The 18,792-nt window shown below is 39.9% G+C and overlaps 1 protein-coding gene across 6 annotated transcripts in view; it reads right to left on the reverse strand.

The window, feature by feature from the left end:
• CLSTN2 (calsyntenin 2) overlaps positions 1–18,792 on the reverse strand; it is a 328,090-nt gene that overhangs the window by 20,505 nt on the left and 288,793 nt on the right. For all 6 annotated transcript variants that reach the window (XR_009278086.1, XR_009278085.1, XM_058843586.1 and 3 more), the window contains exon 9: positions 12,399–12,561. Coding sequence is in view for 4 of the 6 variants with exons in the window: in XM_058843586.1 (XP_058699569.1) it covers positions 12,399–12,561 (163 nt within the window). In the remaining 2 variants the exon portion in view is untranslated. The remainder of the gene's footprint in view (positions 1–12,398; positions 12,562–18,792) is intronic.

Raw genomic sequence — 18,792 nt, forward strand, 5'->3', positions numbered from 1 at the left:
CAGTGTTATCTCTCACAGTGCATGTGAATTACTGCCTACCTCAGGCTTGGGAGGACTGAGGGAGCCACAGGGCAGCGAGCTAGGCAGACTAATTGGATTAGCAGTTGATAGCCTGTTGATAAGGTGTTGTAATTGGTAGATAACTCATCTCTACAGTGTTTGTAGCTTTAGTGTCAAACAGCTTATTTTTGCCAGGCAAGATAGCTCAAGCTTGAACTTTACCTTGTGTGTGGATTGGAGCTGGAAAGGGATGAAGTGTAAGATTTTCTTTAGGCTGCTATTGTTACCTAAAAACCTGCAAACCCTCACTTCCAGCCTCTGCAGGATGAGCATTATGAAGAAGACTCGAGCTATTTTATATAGTGAAGAAAATACACACTGGTGTACTGGCAGAAAAGAGGTATCCAAGCAGGCTGTTTCTTCAGAGAAATAGGCAGGTTTTGTTCTTTTTTTTTTAACATTACAGCATAAACTGCCTCTTTTTCTTACCCCAATGGAAGGCTCGCAAGGGGCTATTATTCTTGTCCACTTGTCCACTCTCATTTGTTTGTCCATTACATGGGAAATTTCCTCTGGGCAGAATTTTGTTGAGATTTCCTAGAAACTCTTACATTTACAATAGCTACAGTTCAGCCTTTCTGATACTTACCAAGACAATTATTTGGTAATTATTTGGTAAATCGATAGTGCATTATGGGGACATTTGCTTTTCAGCCAAAATGCTCTTATATTTATCTTCTTACATTGTCTTTAAAAGCACATATACAGCAGTAATGCAACTGGACAGAAAAAGGTGTGCCAAATTAAAAAAAGAAAAAAAGAAAAAAGAAAACCTCTTCTTAAAAAGAAGACAAAGAGAGAAAACCATTTAAGAGCTTACAGAAGAAATAGGAATCACATTTTCTTTGAAGCTTCACATTCTCATATCACTACAGAATTGTGAAGATAGCAAATTCCAAGGCTAAAATACCAACACTAATCCTGAAGCTTTGAAATTTAGAAATATGATAAGTCTGCCAGTATAATAAGTCTGCCAGTAGGTCTTAATAGTTCTGAGGAGATGCAAAATAAAAAGCAGGTTCAGATCAGTGAATGTATTTAAATGTTAAATACACTCATTAAAATGTATATAAAAGACCAGACAAGAAGCGAGAACAAAGAACTCAGTGCTGTGGCTTTGCCTGACAGAAAGAAGCAGAATGAACCAAAGCATCCATGAACAGATATTTGTTGTTCTTCCACTTTGGACTAGTTCTCCTCTGGTATTCTTGACACAGAACTTACAATTACATTGCAAGCTCATTAGCAGTGATACAGTATTTGCCCATAAATCATTAAATGTGCAAGGTATTCACTGTGCCTAAGCCACACTTTTAAAAAATGCTGGTGCACAAGGAGGTATTACCATCTTGGAGATGTATAATTCTCATTTAAAGTCATCTGTCCATCCACCAACATAAAAGCATGGAAAGGAATATGAGAATTTCCAGGAATAAGCTTTTAAAATACTCTGAAAATACAGGCACTACAAAAGCATTGAGCATTTAAAGAACTAGACTTACATACCCTCTTCAAGGGAATAAGGGTGGTGTTTTGTGTGGGTGCAGAGATTGAGACTCGACTGTAAAGGAGGTGATACAATCTTTGCTTGTAAAAGGCTGCCAAATGTTATTTAAAAAAAAATCCCCAAGTATTTCAAGAAAATGTGAGTGAAAAATAGCTTGGAGTAGCCAGTGTCATACTGTGTGAGTAGAGAAAATCTACAGAGCCATGGCCATGGTGATGACAGGGTGATCCAGGCTGGGACAAGAACAACTGAGAGCAGAGTCTGCAGGGACATGGAGGGATGAGGCACTCTGTCCGCAGCACCAAGACAAATAGCTCTGTACCAAATCTATTCTTGAGAATATTGCCTGAGCTTTCCAAACTCTCCTAAAGACAGAGGCTCCCCAAGCAATCCCCTCCATTGACCACTGACCCTTGAGGTGTACATTTATTCCCAATAGGAAATGTGAGTGGTAAAATACAGCTGTATCATTTTCCTTTGCCAGGCTAAACAAGAACTTCTCTTTACATCTTCCACCTAACACTGTAGACTATGACCATCCCTGTTGCTCTCCCTGGAACTTATCCTGCTGAGGTACTAGCCCTAATGTAGTGTTCTTGTATGTAGTGTTGTTCTTGTATGTAATGTTGTTCTTGTAATGTAGTGTTACACTGTATGTGTAAAACAGGAGGTGCCTGTTCATCCAGGGCAATGAGAACCCCAGCTTGTAATCACAAGAGCACTTAAAGAGGGAATATTATCTTGTACCAGATTGCTAAATAAGCCTTCCATAAGCAACTTTTACCAGTGTTAAAGACAAAATGATATACCTGCCAATTCTGAACTTTAAGGTGAACAGAAGACATTATATCTGACTCTTCTTACAGTTGCTTGTAATTGCAGCATGCTGTCATTTTGATATTCTTTTTTCTCAGCATTTCAGAATCTTCTCAGCTCAGTGGGGTATGTTAGCTGCTGATGTTCAGTAATTATTAGATTGCAAATGGACAAAATCAAATGCAATAAAACTGGGAAAAAAACCCCAAAACTCTCACTAAAATTAAAGGAATGGCCTAAAGCCAGTTTCCTACAATCCTGCTTTCTAGCTCTGATAAAATGTTTTATTCATACTTGGTTCTACTGTATTAGGGTGTTTGAAAGCTGTGTTTCTTTCTACTTCTGCAATCTGATATTCTTCGAGTATTTTACTTCAGCTTCTCAGTGGGTGGAAATTTAGCCTGGGATGGCCAATCTCCAAATCCTAGACACTCTAAAATTCTGAGCTCCCAAGACTAGATGACTATATTTAATCCAGAATGAACACGATAATTCCATTGCATGTGTAAGCACAATGGATAAATATACCTAATGCTGATAGTAACATTTTACAGAATATTATTGAAATTCTTCTAAATACTGATTTTTCAAATAGAGATCCTTTGACCCCAAGCATGATTCATTCCATGCTCCCCAGGCAGCTCAGAGTCAGTGGCTTTACTGGGCAGGAGGATGCTCAGTTCCACTGCCTGGATTTGACTCAGCACTGACATTACCACCTGCTAAGAAACAACTGAGAAAAGAAATCAGCTGCTCCTAACAGCCCTTACTGCTTTAAGGCACTTTGAGCTCTTTGTTCTGACACCAAACTGAGCCTAAGCAACAATGTTTTAGGGATAATGAAGAAGACCCAAACAGATTACACAGAGAACAAAGTGGAGCTACAGTGACAATGCTCTTGAGGAAATCCAAGAATACAAAAATTTGTAATAGTTCTGTAACACAGCATCTCCAGATTCTCTCCAGAGATCAGCATACCCAGTTAACCTGGATTGCCTCAGCAAGGTTCACGGGACTTCTTTGATGTCAGGGTCTTTTTGCCCTTTCCTACAAGTGAGATACTGCTCAGATACAGCTCATCTCCATGGAGATGTTGGTAAGTTCTGAGAGAATGAGAAAACCTAGGCCTCAACTATGTTGTATCTGTGTTTCACTCAGCACTATGTTTATTATTTATGGGTTAATATACCGTGAGAGCTTCTTGGGGGACAGTTAAGTATTTAAGGCTGATGAATGATAGGGCCAAAGAGAGGAGAACAGAACCTTCCCTCCTGTCAGGGAAATAAGTTAATGGCTGTAACACAACAAAGACTGAAACTACACTATAGTTTGGCCACCAGCTATTCTTACTGCAATTCCTTCCATGAAAAATCTTTGAAGTTACTGATTTTTTTTTCTCTTCCTTAAATGTAAATGTTGTGGTTGCCATCACAGTTGTGAGGGAACACAGGCCACAGGATTGTTCAGATCTTGCTGATAAAATTGTACCTTACTTTTCACACCTGACCCAGCACGCACCAACATTCCCAAAGTCTGGCAAATACAGGAGGAAGGATGGTGGCTTTTGGCATTAATTCAACCTTTGTAAAGGGAAAATGGTGTCAACAGACTGTGGAGGTATCCGCAGGAACCATGACGTCCATAATTGTTCACTTCAATGCTGTTCAATTCTTAGTCTTTGTTGAAGTAGCATGCATCACACCTTTCACTTGCTAAAACAATAACTTTTCTGCACTGAGATTCTTCTGTGCTGGTTCTGATCTCTTTTGCTGCTGGAATTATCTAGATAACTAGATAAGGGTATGCTGAGGGGCAGTGTCCCATGATAAAGCTGCAGCCTAGAGGTGTCTCCTATACTGGAGCCAGGGTATTCCCCTCCCACAAGAAGCCTACAAGCCTCTGAACCCTTGTCACTTCTGGCTCCCTCCGGTGCCACTCCCAGCTGGGGCTGAGCTCACAGCAAGCCCAGCAGGGAGCACAGCCAGGGAGGGACTCATCCAGCAGGACATGCAGGAGACCCCTCAGTGGGGAGCGATCAGGCCGTCAATGCAAGCAAGACTTTACAATACCACTGCTTGGAACAAACCTAAATGAGAACAGGCACTGTTACAGCTCCTGCCTGAAGTTTCAAACACACCAGATCGAATGGAGAAGAGCAACCTACGTAATTTTAGCTTAGAGTGTTGCAGATGTCTCTCTGTTTTGGGGGCAGCTCAGTGGGGACAACTTCTTATAAACATGGAGGAAAACATATGTTTTATTATAAACTATTGAAGACTGATTGAACAACAGTTTAGGAGGGTTAAGTACTGTTACCTGGCAATCAGTTCCTGGTTACAACCACAGAGAGGTTCTGCTAGATATAACATGCTATATCTGTAATATATAGCATTGGAGAGTCCAGGGGAAACTGAAGAGTCACAGGGTTTGGACTTCATGGGGTTAAAATGCATTCATGAAAGAAGCTGAGCCTGTATCCATGACATTTTTATTTTTCCTTTTGCATGGAGTTGATACAAAGTGTGACAGAATTTGATTAGCATTGAATTTTACAGTTAGTTTGACTACATAGATGTAAAGTGCTGTTCGCATTCCTTACCAGTCTCCAAAGAACAATCAGGCATGTCAAAACAAGTGACTTTATTGAGCTCACAGATTTTACAGGCTTTTTGCCCTATCCTAATAATGAGCAAGTAATTATCAAGGCAGTCAAAGTACAATGAGGTTTTCATGGGACATGGTGAAATCAAGAGAATTTCCAGTTGAGATGCAATTATTTTAAGAGATTCTAGACTCTGGTTATGCTGAGCCAGATAATTAAAGAATAATTGATTATTCAGAATTCCAACATAAAGATTGAATGAATCTGGAAGCAGACACAAGATATTTTGGCTCTGAAGTCCACAAGTCCAAGCTTCCAAATTTATCCCATCTTTTTATTATGGCAGTTTAGGGAGCTGGGTTTAATTCCTTGACAAACAGATTGACTGTTAAACAGAATAAAACTTAACACAAATTTCAGGAATAGCCCCAGTTAGTGACAAGACATTTTATACCCCCAGAGCTTCTCAGCACAGAAAAGTTTTAGTGGGGATTTTTGTATCACTTAGATAAAATAATCAGAAATTGGTCATCAAACATGGCCCATGTTAAGTCTGCCTGTGCTCTAGGTAGATATCATAACCCAACAACCTCGCTCAGACAGCTTTAGGTTTTAAAGCTTCATCTGAAGTACAAGTTCAGAGAACACCAAGGGCTCCCTGCTCATAAGTGTTCAAATGCCAACCGATCTCAGAGCAATACATCCTTAAAGTGGGTATAACTTACACCATTGAATATACATGATTTTTCTCAGGGTAATAAAAACACGCTACAATTTTTCAAAATTCAGCCAATAGATAAGTGTTGCTCAAAAAACCTATACCCCAATTCTCAAAAAAATATTTTTGTGCTGGTAAGTAGCGCTCCCTGCAGAAATTCAGTTAAAAATGGGATATATATCTAGGGTGACAGATTTGAATGCAAATTCAGCTCTCCAAGGAAACAGCCTCCTAAACAAAACCTTCCACATGTGTTTGTATTTCTCTTACAGTGGAAATTCAGCAAAGATCTGTGAAGTGCACTGAAATCTGCTCCATCTTTCTCTTGATGAGAAGAACAATGCAGCAAGAACGCTGCTAAACCCATGGAGACATCGGGACACAGCATCACCCTGTGATGAGATCTGCCCTGGTGCTCTTGCTTGTACCACTCCTCTCTGGTGTCAGGTTTGTGCAAGCTATGTCAGCCCCCTTGGCAGGTTCCAGTGGTGTTGGATGCACAGTAGGGGGAATCTTTATCTGTTGAATACCTTAATTTCTGGAGGAAGGCCAAGGCTGAGTGATACAGTGAAGGCTGCTACACTGGCTCTTCTTTTTCTGACCCCTCTCCAAATTTTAACTCTTTTAACTCTTAGGTCTTTTAACCTAAGAAGGTGCTTCTTGCCTTGAATCATTAGTCAGTTCCCTGACTGACTGGGTGATTTCTGTGTCAGCAGAGAGAGGACTGGCATGTGAGGATGTGAGGTTGTTCCACAGAAGGGCTTTACAGAAAACCTGATCTCTCCAGCATAGGTTAAGGAAAGAAGAAAATGACAGGAGAATACAAATTAAAAATAGAATAGGAAACATCAATTCCTTAGAAAACAGGAACTACAATAGCCTTCTGCTGTATCCATGATAATCAAGTAGCTGTTGACAGGCTTCTCCTAAAGACCCTCTCTATGCACTGTCCAGCAGAATTGCACTGTGAGGCTCCAGCACTGCTGAAGGGGTGGAACTATTAAAAACAGTGATTTAGAGCCATGGTAAGCTACAGCAAAACCTTGTGACAAGTCATTCACTTGTGTCACTACTTTCCTGACAGAGCTTTAGGGGCCAAACACAAACTCCTTCCCTCCCAAAATGCCTTATATGAACTCCAGACCTTATCTTTTCAGAGAAACCACGAGGAAGCCTGTCTTCTGCCTTTGATAGAAAACATTAGACTACCAAATCATGTAACTTGCTCCCTTCCTCTGTCTGCTTTTGCCCCTGAATGTATAGCAAAAAGGGGATGAGTGTGGGAACCTATAAACCTTGATTTAGTGGAAGAAGTTTCTTACTCTGTGAAAGGGTCCTTTTTCTATGTGCTCAGATAAACTGAATCAGAAATAATGAACACAGAGGAGAATTTCCTGGGCTAAGCCCTTGTTAAGTGCTCTCCAGGACAAGCTAATGATTTGTTTGCATTGCTCAGGAGAATGAAACAGGATGTTAAAACCTAAAAGGAGGAATAAGAACAAAAGATCATGAATTCTGATTCTATTCTTGATGTGATACAGATTTTTTTAAGTGACTTGAGGAAGAATCATCTACTGCACTTTATCCCCACAGAGTACAGGTGACTCTCCCACCTTGCTGCAACTCTTTATTATTTGAAAATATCTTGAGACTCTTAAGGTAAAAGAGAAAATCTAAAAGTATTTTTATGCTAAAGAAGAATAGGAGTAGTAATGAGAACCAAAGCTGAGGCTTGGGGAATCCTCTCTTATCCCAATGGACCATGACTGCTTTAATGCCCATTCAGGGAAGAAGCAGTTCAGACACAGGGCCACTTCCCTTCTCTTGTCTTTGTGTCTCTTTTGCTCTAGATAAGAGGCAGATGTACAAGCAAGTCAATATTGTCCTTTAGATACCTGAGAGAGTAATTCTGCCTGAAAATTTCTTTCACCATTAGAGACAGAGAAGCACTCTAGCCTTAAATAACATGACCTACATCAAAATCACACCCTTGACAATCACCAGTGCGACCAGTGGTGTGATCAAAATTTTAAAAATGTTAAGATTAAGTTTTATAATTAACCCTATGTACTTGCTGAGAAAGCTGTCAAACTTCACCAGGGTACAGAAAGGGCTGATTCCAGGAACAGCTGTACCAGGTGTTTGTTTCTGCCCTCACTAAGAGCCCAGTTTGCTTAGCTCTGGTGTCAGCATTACCTTTTCCTGGGCCCCATGGCACTGCAATCCCAGCTAAGGAGTAAGATGGGATTTGCCATGCATGAGGTCTGGCACTTTGCTGGGGTTAGATGCTACCTGTCACTGCTCCTGGGTGACATGTAACCAAACCAACATCAGCACTTGAGCCTAAAGATAATGCTTAAACTCCCAACCTCAAATAAACCACCCCCATTCAAGTATAGCAGTACTGAACATCAACTGCACAAAAAAGAATTCACTCTAGGCTGACCTTTGTAAAGGACCCTAAATCAATGAGGTAGCTCTGCTTAGATCTTCCTTTTCGTAAGATCCCTGAAGGAAGCACTGAGGTTTTTAGATTAAAAAAGGAAAACTATACCACAGTAACATACAGTATACCTAATTTTTAGTAGATAAAGCTCATATTGATAATGCCAGAACAAATCATGCAACTTTCCTCATGCACAGAGTGTCATTAGAGCTGGGAACCATTCCCCAGGCTTGGTTTTAAGTAATTTGGCCATTTCCTGGGCTGTAGTAAACTTTACCCTGTGCCTGACAGTCCCTGGGAAGGGTCTCTTCTATCACTTTTAAAGGCTGGCTTTCTGCTCTTTCAACCATCTTCACTTCCTACTTGTCTCCAAGAATCTGCCCTTCAGGAAAAGGCTAACTTCCCCTCCTTTTTAGAGAGTCCCAGCACTTGATTCACATTATTTTTAAAAAAATTGCATAAAATCAGGAACAATCAAATCAGGCAAGATTTTTACATTACGAGGGAAAGTGTAAAGATGTAGGAGAGATTTGCTTATGGCACAGACAAACCAAGGCACAGTGAGCACATAATAGACTAAAGCTGGAATTTGTCACATAAGCCTGAAGAACTGCACATTTGGTTTGTTTTTGTGTTATGGTCAGGAGAACAGCACTGATCTTAAACTGCTCTTATATTTCACTTGAGCAGCTGAAGGTAGAAACAAAAAAACAACCTAACTTTTCATAATGGATGCTATAAACAAGGCTATAAAAGTCAGAAAACAGTTACTCAGTCATTGAAATATTAAAAATAGGCAATAATTGTCGCCCTGAAAACTCAGCTTCTGAGCTTGCTGACATGGTTTTCTGAGGACTTTCCCAGGACAGTAACTGTAAACAGAGAGATGTGTACATTCTTTCTGTTACACGTCTTGTGATGGACATCTCTCATGGCCAGTGCAGTGGGAAAGTGTTATCCTGACCATCCAATCCCTGGCCGTGGTCAGAAGCCTATAAATCCTGGGGGGAAAAATAAACTCTCTCTTCTTTTCACCACACCTTGACCTGTGTCCGTGTGATCTATTCATCTTCAGTGGCAACAAATAATAATCTTGAAGAATTTTCCATGTCCAAGATTCCTGTGGGATACAACTCTGAGAAAGACAGAGAAAGGTGCAGGCATGGTGCTTGCTGCAGAACACCAGGATGAGGACCAGTGTAAGTGATGGAAAGATCAGGGCTCACTTGTATCAGAGGGGACACTCAGACTCCTATAGAAGCAGCAGAATTCCCAGTTTCCAAACCAGAACTGAACATTTTCATCTACAAGAGGGTAAATCCCTCATGGCAGTGCCAGATTTTCCTACTGGTGCTAACAGACCAAATTGCAATTCTTGTTCTTGATTTTCCACTGTCCTCTAAACACTCTCTTCCTGCTCCCTGCCAGTCCTTCAGCTACCCCACAGCCACAATGACTTTTGGCTGTCAGCAAATCAGTCAGTGTGGGAAGAAAAAAGAAATGTTATTTCTTCTGATTCATTTACTTGTCTGAGACTGTTTTTCAAATAATTTGACTTTGACAAATGCATGCTGTGTACTCAGAACTGTAAAGTGGTTTAGTACAGATGGAAAAGAAGGTCTTGCCCTTTCTGAAAGAAGAGGTTAGAGCAGTGCTTTGATGAAAAGAAAGTAGTAGCAAACCAGAGCTGGGAACTCTTCATATCCTCTTAACAAGGACACTCCTGAATGCCTTATGATACCAAAATCACTTTATATTTTACTGAAATAAATCATAGAATACTGTAAAGCAGCTTTATAATGCTTTGAAAATACAGAGGTTTCAACTATTGTTACTGGCTAAAATGTATTAGCCTAAGTATACTTATTAACAGTTTCACAGAAAGTATTTGTAGTTAAAATATTTATTTTATAGAGCCCCTTTTTCTTGAAATATACAAATTTTGAAAATTAATGTTTTGACTAGAAAAGATTGGTTTTCTATGTTGATTAATTACTATTTCACAGACTGAAATACAGTGCTGAATCTTATTAACAAAGTGACTTTCCACACCATTCATTTCGAACAGAATGAGGGGATCAAAACAAATGTACCAAATGATAAGCTTTGTCAAAAGCAGTTATCTTGAAATCTTGTTTCACATAACCATTAAAAGTTTTTCTTTTTGCTTGACACATGATAGTTTATCAGATTCTTTAGCACACTGTATTACTAAATCTTAGCATTTTTACAAGGTGGAAAATTTTTTTCTACTTTTGAGGCGCTCCAATTCTCTTAGTATTAAAAGAGCAATAACATAATGTTGCTGTAAATATTAATGGCAGCTATAGGTACGATTTCAGTAGTTTAAATCAGGTGTTTCACCAAAACAGAAGAAGAATCTTATCCTGAATGGCTAATTAAGCAATCAAATTAGCCCAAGCAAAAATAAAAATGCTTGAAAATTATGGCAACTTTTAATTTAACAGCTTAAATATGAAATATACTCTGTGGTCTGGATGTATTGGGAGCCTATGGGAGCAGTTTTGCCTTAATTCCTCCTCAGACAGAGGTGCAAAGGGAACAAGATTATCATTGTTGTTTTCAGCTGCCTTAGGCTGCAGATGACCCCAAGGACACAGGGCTGTGGCAGAGCTGGCACAGCTTTTGCTGAGGCAGGGCATGTTCCACAGATACTCAAACTTCTCCACAGGCCCCCAGACGTGGCTCCTGCAGCGTGACTAACGTGAGATTCATGAGAGGGCTGAGAGCAGTGGGCTCCCAGCAATAACAAGACTTTTAGGAAAAAAAATTACCCAGAACACTAAGGACTGCTTTTAGACAGTAACAAAAACACTGAGTGTGAATGAAAGAAGGTAGGGGCAGAAGTAATACAAATAATGCTCAAAAACATTATGTTGACCTACACAGAAGAACCTTGTAGAAATATGAAGTAAGGGATTAAAATAAAATTTTTAGCACAGCTGCAGAGAATTGGTGATTTTTCAGAAGACAGAACTCCATGGTTATTCACAGCCTCTATGGCATTTGCTCATATCTGGAAAGAACTAAATTTACAAATGACATTGGCATTTGCTAACTCCAGAACTTTGATCTAAAAGTACTTCACCAATACTGCATAACAAAAAAATCAGCCCATGCAAACACTAGCTAGACAAGAAACAGTCTATACTTTTCCAAGTATATGGGATTAGTGGAATGCCAACTGGCTTATCACACCTTGAATAATTATAAATATTGTAAACTTACCAAAGTTTGTTTTTAGGGTTAGTGCAGCTTCATTCTGCATGTTGTCATCAGAGTAAAGACTGGATCTTTACCCGACTCATAATCTAACAGCTGGATTTGCTTCAAGTACTATTTACACTGAGCAGCCCTGCCATGCATAAGATGTCCAAATTTTACAAAAAAGCACAGATCAAATTGGCAAACAAGCTATTAATGGAGAAAGTGAGACCACATGAAAGAGTGGGGAAGAAACACAATCTGTGTTAAAACATTTTTTCCTAATTATAGTTTCCTTCACTTTATTGGAAAAAAGACAGTGTAAATAGAAAATTAACATGGAGAGGTAATGGAGACAACTTTACAAAAACAGACAAGCGGAGAAAGAGGAGCACTTCAGGTGTAAGGCAGAGAACAGATAAAGAAAGTGGTATAAGGACCAGGTAAAATTAATGAGAAGTATGGGATTATGAAGGGTAGAAAACAGAGAAAGGTAATATTTAAGCAAATGCCTGTACAGGTATGGCTCAGGGGTTTCAACTTTTGGATTTATTTTACTCTCACTTTTACCTCTGGTGTATAACAGAGTGAATCTAGTAAATTACTGGAATTGCTGGTGAGATACATCCAATGTGAGCTCAGGACCGGGCCATGAATTCTAAAAGAAATCTGAGGGAGGGACTGAAAAGAGATAGCTGGAGTTCTTTAATACCTAGATTGTTTACTTAAGGTTGGAGGATAAGGGAAAAAAAATTAAAAGAAGTGAAGATAAAAGATAAAGACAACAATCTTTCACACTGTGTAGACAAACTGTATGCAATACTTCTTCAGGTGATGAAAATGCAAAGCCTGTTAATGTCCTGTCCATTTTATCCTTGGACTTGATTCATTAACAACTCTGGATTTACACCTGATTTTATACCATCAATCTTTTAGCAGTTTATTTCCTATGCAATCAGCGAGACAAGATTCTTTCTTGGCCTGACCTCCTGACTGTGTTGTCTGTTATGTGGTGTGATTTTACCTTGCCAGCAAGCCCCCACTGTGAGTTGCATGGCGATGTGGGAGGGGTGGATGGGCCAGTCGTTGGTCACCAGGTATGGCTCATACGTAGTCCCATCCATGTACAGTGTCACCACGGGGAACTCCACGTTGACCACGTAGTAGTGCCACTCCTTGTCACAGATCTGGGAGACACAGCAGAGTATTAGTTAGCTCTTACAGTGACTGATTTTTAGATCCCATATGATTTTTAAACTGTGTTGTTTCCAAATTTCACTTATAGTAAATAATGTTACTGCAATTTCTACATCTCTAACATTAATGAAAGCCAAAACAATGTTAATAAATACTCTTGGCACATTTTGAAAATACAGGTGATAAATAGAAAACACACCCTGAAAACAAGACATGAATAGAAAACAGAAAAATCAGACAATTTGGTATTTGATCTGTATTTTCACATTTGCTAATACATAATATTAGTTTCTTAATGTTTGTATATAGCTTTTAAAACACAACATTTCATGTAAAATACACACAGGATGTACTGGTGTAGATACTGGGGATCCCTATTAGGTTCATATTAAGAAAATACACAGTCCTTAGTCACTGGATTGAAGAGCTATTACCAATGATTGCCATTATTAACTCATCCCACCAGTACTTAGAAAGTCCTGTGCAACCTGCCAGGATCTCAAAGGTGCTGAAAGGACCTGGGCCATGCTCTGTGTAACACAGAAGGACTAGCAGTCTACAGGTTTGGGCAGGGAACTCACCTCTTCTCTACCCTTCATCTTTTGGCCTTGAGGTTTTTCCCATATGGTGGGAAAATGAGGATCTTCATGGTTTCCCTGATACCCACCAGCTTTGAAAAGCAATGCCCACAGTTACAACATACTTTCAGCATGTAAAGGATGACAACATTAGGGTCAAATCACATATGAATTTCTGAGCTGGACAACCAGGGACGTCCAGGATGGCCAAACTCAGCTTTAGTTCAGAAATGTACAGCTGGGTGAACCCATGCCTCTAGACAGAAGTCTGGTGTACAAATATCAATGTCTGCCCAATTATTTTTTTCTGTTGTTGTATCTTTCAGATTTAAAAGTTTAAAGGAATGAATCACAGCAAACTGGTAGGATGAGTGGGCTGTTTTAAAATCAAACAATAGTTACAACAATGGTACTTTCAGTTCTGGGGAAATCCTTGTTTTGAGGTATTAAGAAATGGAAGTGCTTGAAGGCAGATATCCTTGCTATTTCACAGAAGCAAGTAGAAAATGATGTTTAAACGTAACACTTTGTCCTTGGTCAGGTTAAGTACCAGCTGGTGCAGTATCTGCCCTTTGAAAGCAAAAACTAATGTTTTCTTCCAGAAGACATTTCAACAAGCACTTAATCACCCCTATTTCAAACGTATACATTTATTACTGAAGACATCATAGCTCCACAGCAAGAGATAAATGCAGCAAGGGGCTGCTGGAGGGAGCCTTCCTTTTGTAAACAGCAGACAGCACAACGTTTCTGAAGATTAAATGAACTGAAACCAAAATTGAAAGTAAATAAATTGGAAGACTGAAAACTTTGTTGAACAAACACCAACCACCAACAGTATTATGCAGCCCTGCCTTCCAAGGAAAAGCAGCTTGCCAAGCCCCTGACCTGCTCATTAACATGTGATGCATCACAGCCACATGCAGCTGACATTTCATAGAAAACAAGACCTGGTTTTGAGAGACTTTGCATGGCCAAACTTACAGGATGAATACCTGGCACTTTGTGGAGAGCTGCTCCACACTATTTCTGTTTTGCAGCCCTGAACTGCATCAGGCAGGATGCCTCAGGTGTACCCCAATGAGTGCGTGATCCTCATATTTAACTAAAGCAAGGGCACTTTGACACAGAAAACCCAAACATTTTGGGGCATTACAGACACAAAGAGCATGATAATGTGTAGCTAGTGTAATTAACTAGTAACTCATTAGTCAGTTACATTTTTCAAAAAAATGCTTCCTGGAAACACATTCATAAATTCCACAATTCAGAGCTCCTGCAACTAGGCTAATTGCTTCCAAGAGAAATGCAGATGAACAACTGTGGATGTCCACACAAAGTATTCAGTAACTTTTATTTTTTCGTATACATTCTGGAACATAAGTTATTGCAAGTGCAGACCACTCGGTGACGTCCTTGAACCCTCACTTACCTGCATTTCCTTAAATTTCAACACATGAACACATCAAACATTGTTTGGAAGGGAATTTACACATTTAAAGGCTCAGCTCAGTCGTTCCTGAGATTTCAACAGCATTTGTTCGTCATCTTAATTGTCACCCGATTTCAGTTCAGCTTAGGGACACAGACACGTTTATTCCTCCAAATCATCTTTCAGTATCTGTACTGGGCCAAAGTGTAAAAACAAATGTTTTACAAGGAAGCAAAAAATTAATTCCAAACTCTGGAATATGTCCCAGTCATTCAGCACCAGGTGGTACTTCATCGCCGGCCATTTCACAAGCAACAAAATAATGAACTAAATAATTGTGGTGTGCAATTTCTTATGTGTCCTGGTTTAGGGAAAATTTGGGAGAAAACCTCCAATGGGCCCCCCCCAGGAAGCAAACCCACGTGGCCCTTTTCTCCCACCCCCAACTGGTTCGGGAAGAAATTTCTCTGAGAGAAGTGGAAAAAACCTGTTTATTTCACAGGCACAGCACTACCCAGCACAAGAATGAACGATATCAAATTACAAAACCTCTCGCCGTTCCGAAGAGATGACAAATTTCAGAGGGTCTCTTTCCTGTGGGTGTTTGCTCTGTTATCAGTCCCTCTGGCACTGGAAAATGCTGCTGCCCAGGCTGGGCTCCCGGTAGTTCACGGGTGCAAGCTCCCGGTGCTCCCCCGAGTCCCCAGTTCAGGGCAGGTTCAATTCGTTTCAGAAAAAGGGAAAGAAAACAGTCCAGGAAGACCTCTCTGCTCTGGCTAGTTGGAAAGCCAAGGCGATCTGTCTCTTGTTGTCTGTCTGTGCTGTAGTCAAAACTCCCGATGCGGGGGGAGCAAGTACAGTCTCTGATAACAGACTCGGTACTTCTTTTCCACTCACTTTTACTCTTAGATGAAATTTTAAGAATACAAAATCTGTGTCTGGGTTAGGTGGACGAATGGGGATACAATTTAACATCATAATCAACCCAGGACATTATGCTATTGTTTCAGACACCTTCTTCACCTTCTTAACACAGGAAGATAATTTTTTCCATGCACGTATTCCATTGCGGCAATGGAATGCAATATGAAGCAGTGAAGTCAGGAAAAGAAAATTGTAAAATATACTACACTGGCAAATAAAGAAATTTTAATACTGTCAAGTTGGAAATTTATTTATAAAATCTAATTTATAAAGCTATTGTAATAAATAAATGAGAGATAAAATTACAGATGAGGAAGCTGGGCTTTCCAAAACTGCTGGATGGCTTGTTTTAATCACTTTATCATGCCAGTCTGCCTCTAAAAAGTATTAATCAAATCACAGTTAATTAAACAGCCTAAAGTCCTTGTGCTGATTACAAGCCATTGCATTGGAATATGCTTTTATGAAATAGCTGAAAACAACCTTCATATAAATCTATGAATGTAGGCTCTTGGCATCTTCTAATGAAGAATGTCAGATTTTTGTGCTTTATATTGGAATTCTCAGGAGAAGACTGAAACCAAAGTTCTTGGTCTGAGAAGCATGTGGTGCTTAGAACCAGACTTTGGTGGTCTACAAGATGCCCCATTTTTCAGCTTTGTCTACACAAGCCTGGCATGTGCCTGGGAGAATCTGCAATTTCCAGCTCTTGAAGCCTCCCTTGGGTCAGCTGGGGCCACTCCTAGACTGTGGGTCATCCACCTGCTTGGCTACACACGCTGAGGCAGTCTGTGCTCCTTGAGCACCCAGTGAAGCGCTGTTCATGCTCACCACGAGCCTCTGCTGAGCAACCTGCACCTCCCTCTGGTGCCCCTCAGCAGCCGAGAGAGCCTGAGCAGGAAAACAGCTCTGCACACCCCAGGGAGCTTGAGCAGGAAAACAGCTCTGCATCCCCTCAGTGCTGCTCAGAGCAGACCTGAGTGTCCCCTCAGGGCCCGCAAGGCATGTGTGGCTTCCATCTTCTGCTTCCTGGGACTTTGCTGAGGAAGTACTCTCAGAGCACACTCAAACATCCTCAGCAAAAGCAGGAAGGAGGAAAGGAAAGCAAAGAAAGTGCTTTGCTCACTGCAAATAGTACCACTTATTGCAGCTATGAGACAAAAATCCTTCTGCCTGAGTGGTCTGTACCACTCGTTCAGTTACCAAAAGTGGTCTGACCACCTGTCTGAAGAAAGCATCTTAATCCAAATTTAAAACAGAGAATGTCACCGCAGTCACTTCTTGATGCCTTTTGTAGCATCTTAACAAGCTCTGAAACCATTACCCCCATCCTTAGCCATCATTTATTAGAGTACATCTAAAACACCGGGCCTGCTTTGGGCCCCTGAATACAAGGAGCATTTAGATAAACTGGAGTGAATTTGATGGAGAACCAGCAGAAGGGCCAGCTCTGGCCACAGGAGGAAAGGCTGGGAAAAATGGGCTTGTTTGGCCTGGAGGGAAGCAGCCTTAGGGAAAAACAGCAGCCCCACAGTGTCAAGGGAGAAGACAGACCACAGACAGGCTTTTCAAAGTGGACAACTCTGTATTTTTATATCCCCTCACTAAAGAAGACAAAAAATGCAGGGAATCTCAATGGCATTAGCATTATTCACTCAGACACAGACCCTTAGTCAACCCACCTGCCTTGTTCTGAAAGCAGCCAAATACTTTGTGGCTCTGCTTCAAAGCCTGGCCCCCACTACCCTGGCTCAGAGAACTGAAAATAGATGACAATTGAATGGGGAGAGGGATATTGCTTTGAGTTAAAAAAGATACTATATTTTTCTCTCCATCTCTAAAAAAATCCTTCTGAAAGAGCTTTTAAAAAATTTAAGAGGTTTGGCATTGCTCTTTATCTGTTGATTACAATAATTTTGATAGTTTTTTTATATATTTTGGGACAAGAAAATATTTTATTATGTATTTTGAATGTATTTTTATAGTACTGAGAGAAAGCACTGCACTGTTTACAAACAGGGAGCTAAAAGGAAGGTTCTGAAAGACTGCTTCATTGTACTTAGAATGAGGACCTAAGGAATAGTGTCACTGCAACAAGAAAGCCTAAAAAAGATAAAAATTTGGAACTGGTTGGCAGTGGATTTCATATCAAATTTTAAAAGTTACATATATTTGCAATTTTTCAAAGAAAGATGTTGTGTATTTACATATGTAAATTTAAAAAAAATTAAGCATTTTAGGCAGTTGAGTCATTCTGCCAGAGACTGTTGAGTTTTGCATGGAGGCAATTCACAGGTGAGCACAGAGAGCCTTCCTCCTCTCCCACTTTGGGGTACAACATTGTCTGAAATGGAATCTTTAAAGATATTGAATGAGATTTTATCTATTATTTTAGAAACTAATTTATTATCCTAATTGTTTTCCTAATGCCAGGTTCTCATACACAGATGTCTGTAATTGGGGCATGTTAGTTTAAAAGAAGAAAAGGACCAAATGACTTGGGGCTTTGCTGTTGCTATAACTGCTGCTTCCTTTTGATTTCTTCTAATATATCTTTGCCTTAAATTTCAGTATCTGAGCTACCTGCAAAGCTGATTAAGTGGTACAGGAAAAAAAAGTTACACAGCTGACTTTTGGAGATCTTTTTCTTATTGTCTATAAGCACTTCTGGTTTATTTATTTATTTATTTATTAATTATCCTTATACCACCAGGAATAGAAGTAAACACTGCTAAAAATGTCCTGGTGTAGATCTCAAGTGTGTAATTCAGTATGCAGATATTCAGTGTAAAGAATGGCATTGTTTCACTGGGTACCTGGGTTACCTGGTGCCTTTCTGTTTTTTAATGTAACGAACAAAAACCTGTTTCTGCTGTGAATATGTGATTTTATGGTAGAAGTCTGCTTTTGTGGGAATCAACAGATATGCACTTGAAATTGGCTTTGTGGTACAGTACAGTCTGATATTCATTTTGGGGAAAAGTGCAAACACTGAATAATCAAATCCATTCAATCATGTGAATTGCTGTATCTTGTAGCATTATTTATTCTACCTCAGCAATAGGCTCAACATTAGGACGTATTTGCCATGTGCTGGCTTTACTCAGCCTAAGCACTGCTTCCCTGGGAATAATCAAAACATCTCTGGGAAAGGGTTTGATATTCCTGACCACTAAGTGAAGGTGTGCAGGTTGCAGATAGGTCTCCAGTATCTCCACAACCTCTTCTGGAAACTTTAAATAAAGCTATAAAATATTCATATTATGTATCAGGGCTTTTTCTTTGAT

The sequence above is a fragment of the Poecile atricapillus genome, chromosome 8 (genome assembly GCF_030490865.1).
Source record: "Poecile atricapillus isolate bPoeAtr1 chromosome 8, bPoeAtr1.hap1, whole genome shotgun sequence".
NCBI lineage: Eukaryota > Metazoa > Chordata > Aves > Passeriformes > Paridae > Poecile > Poecile atricapillus.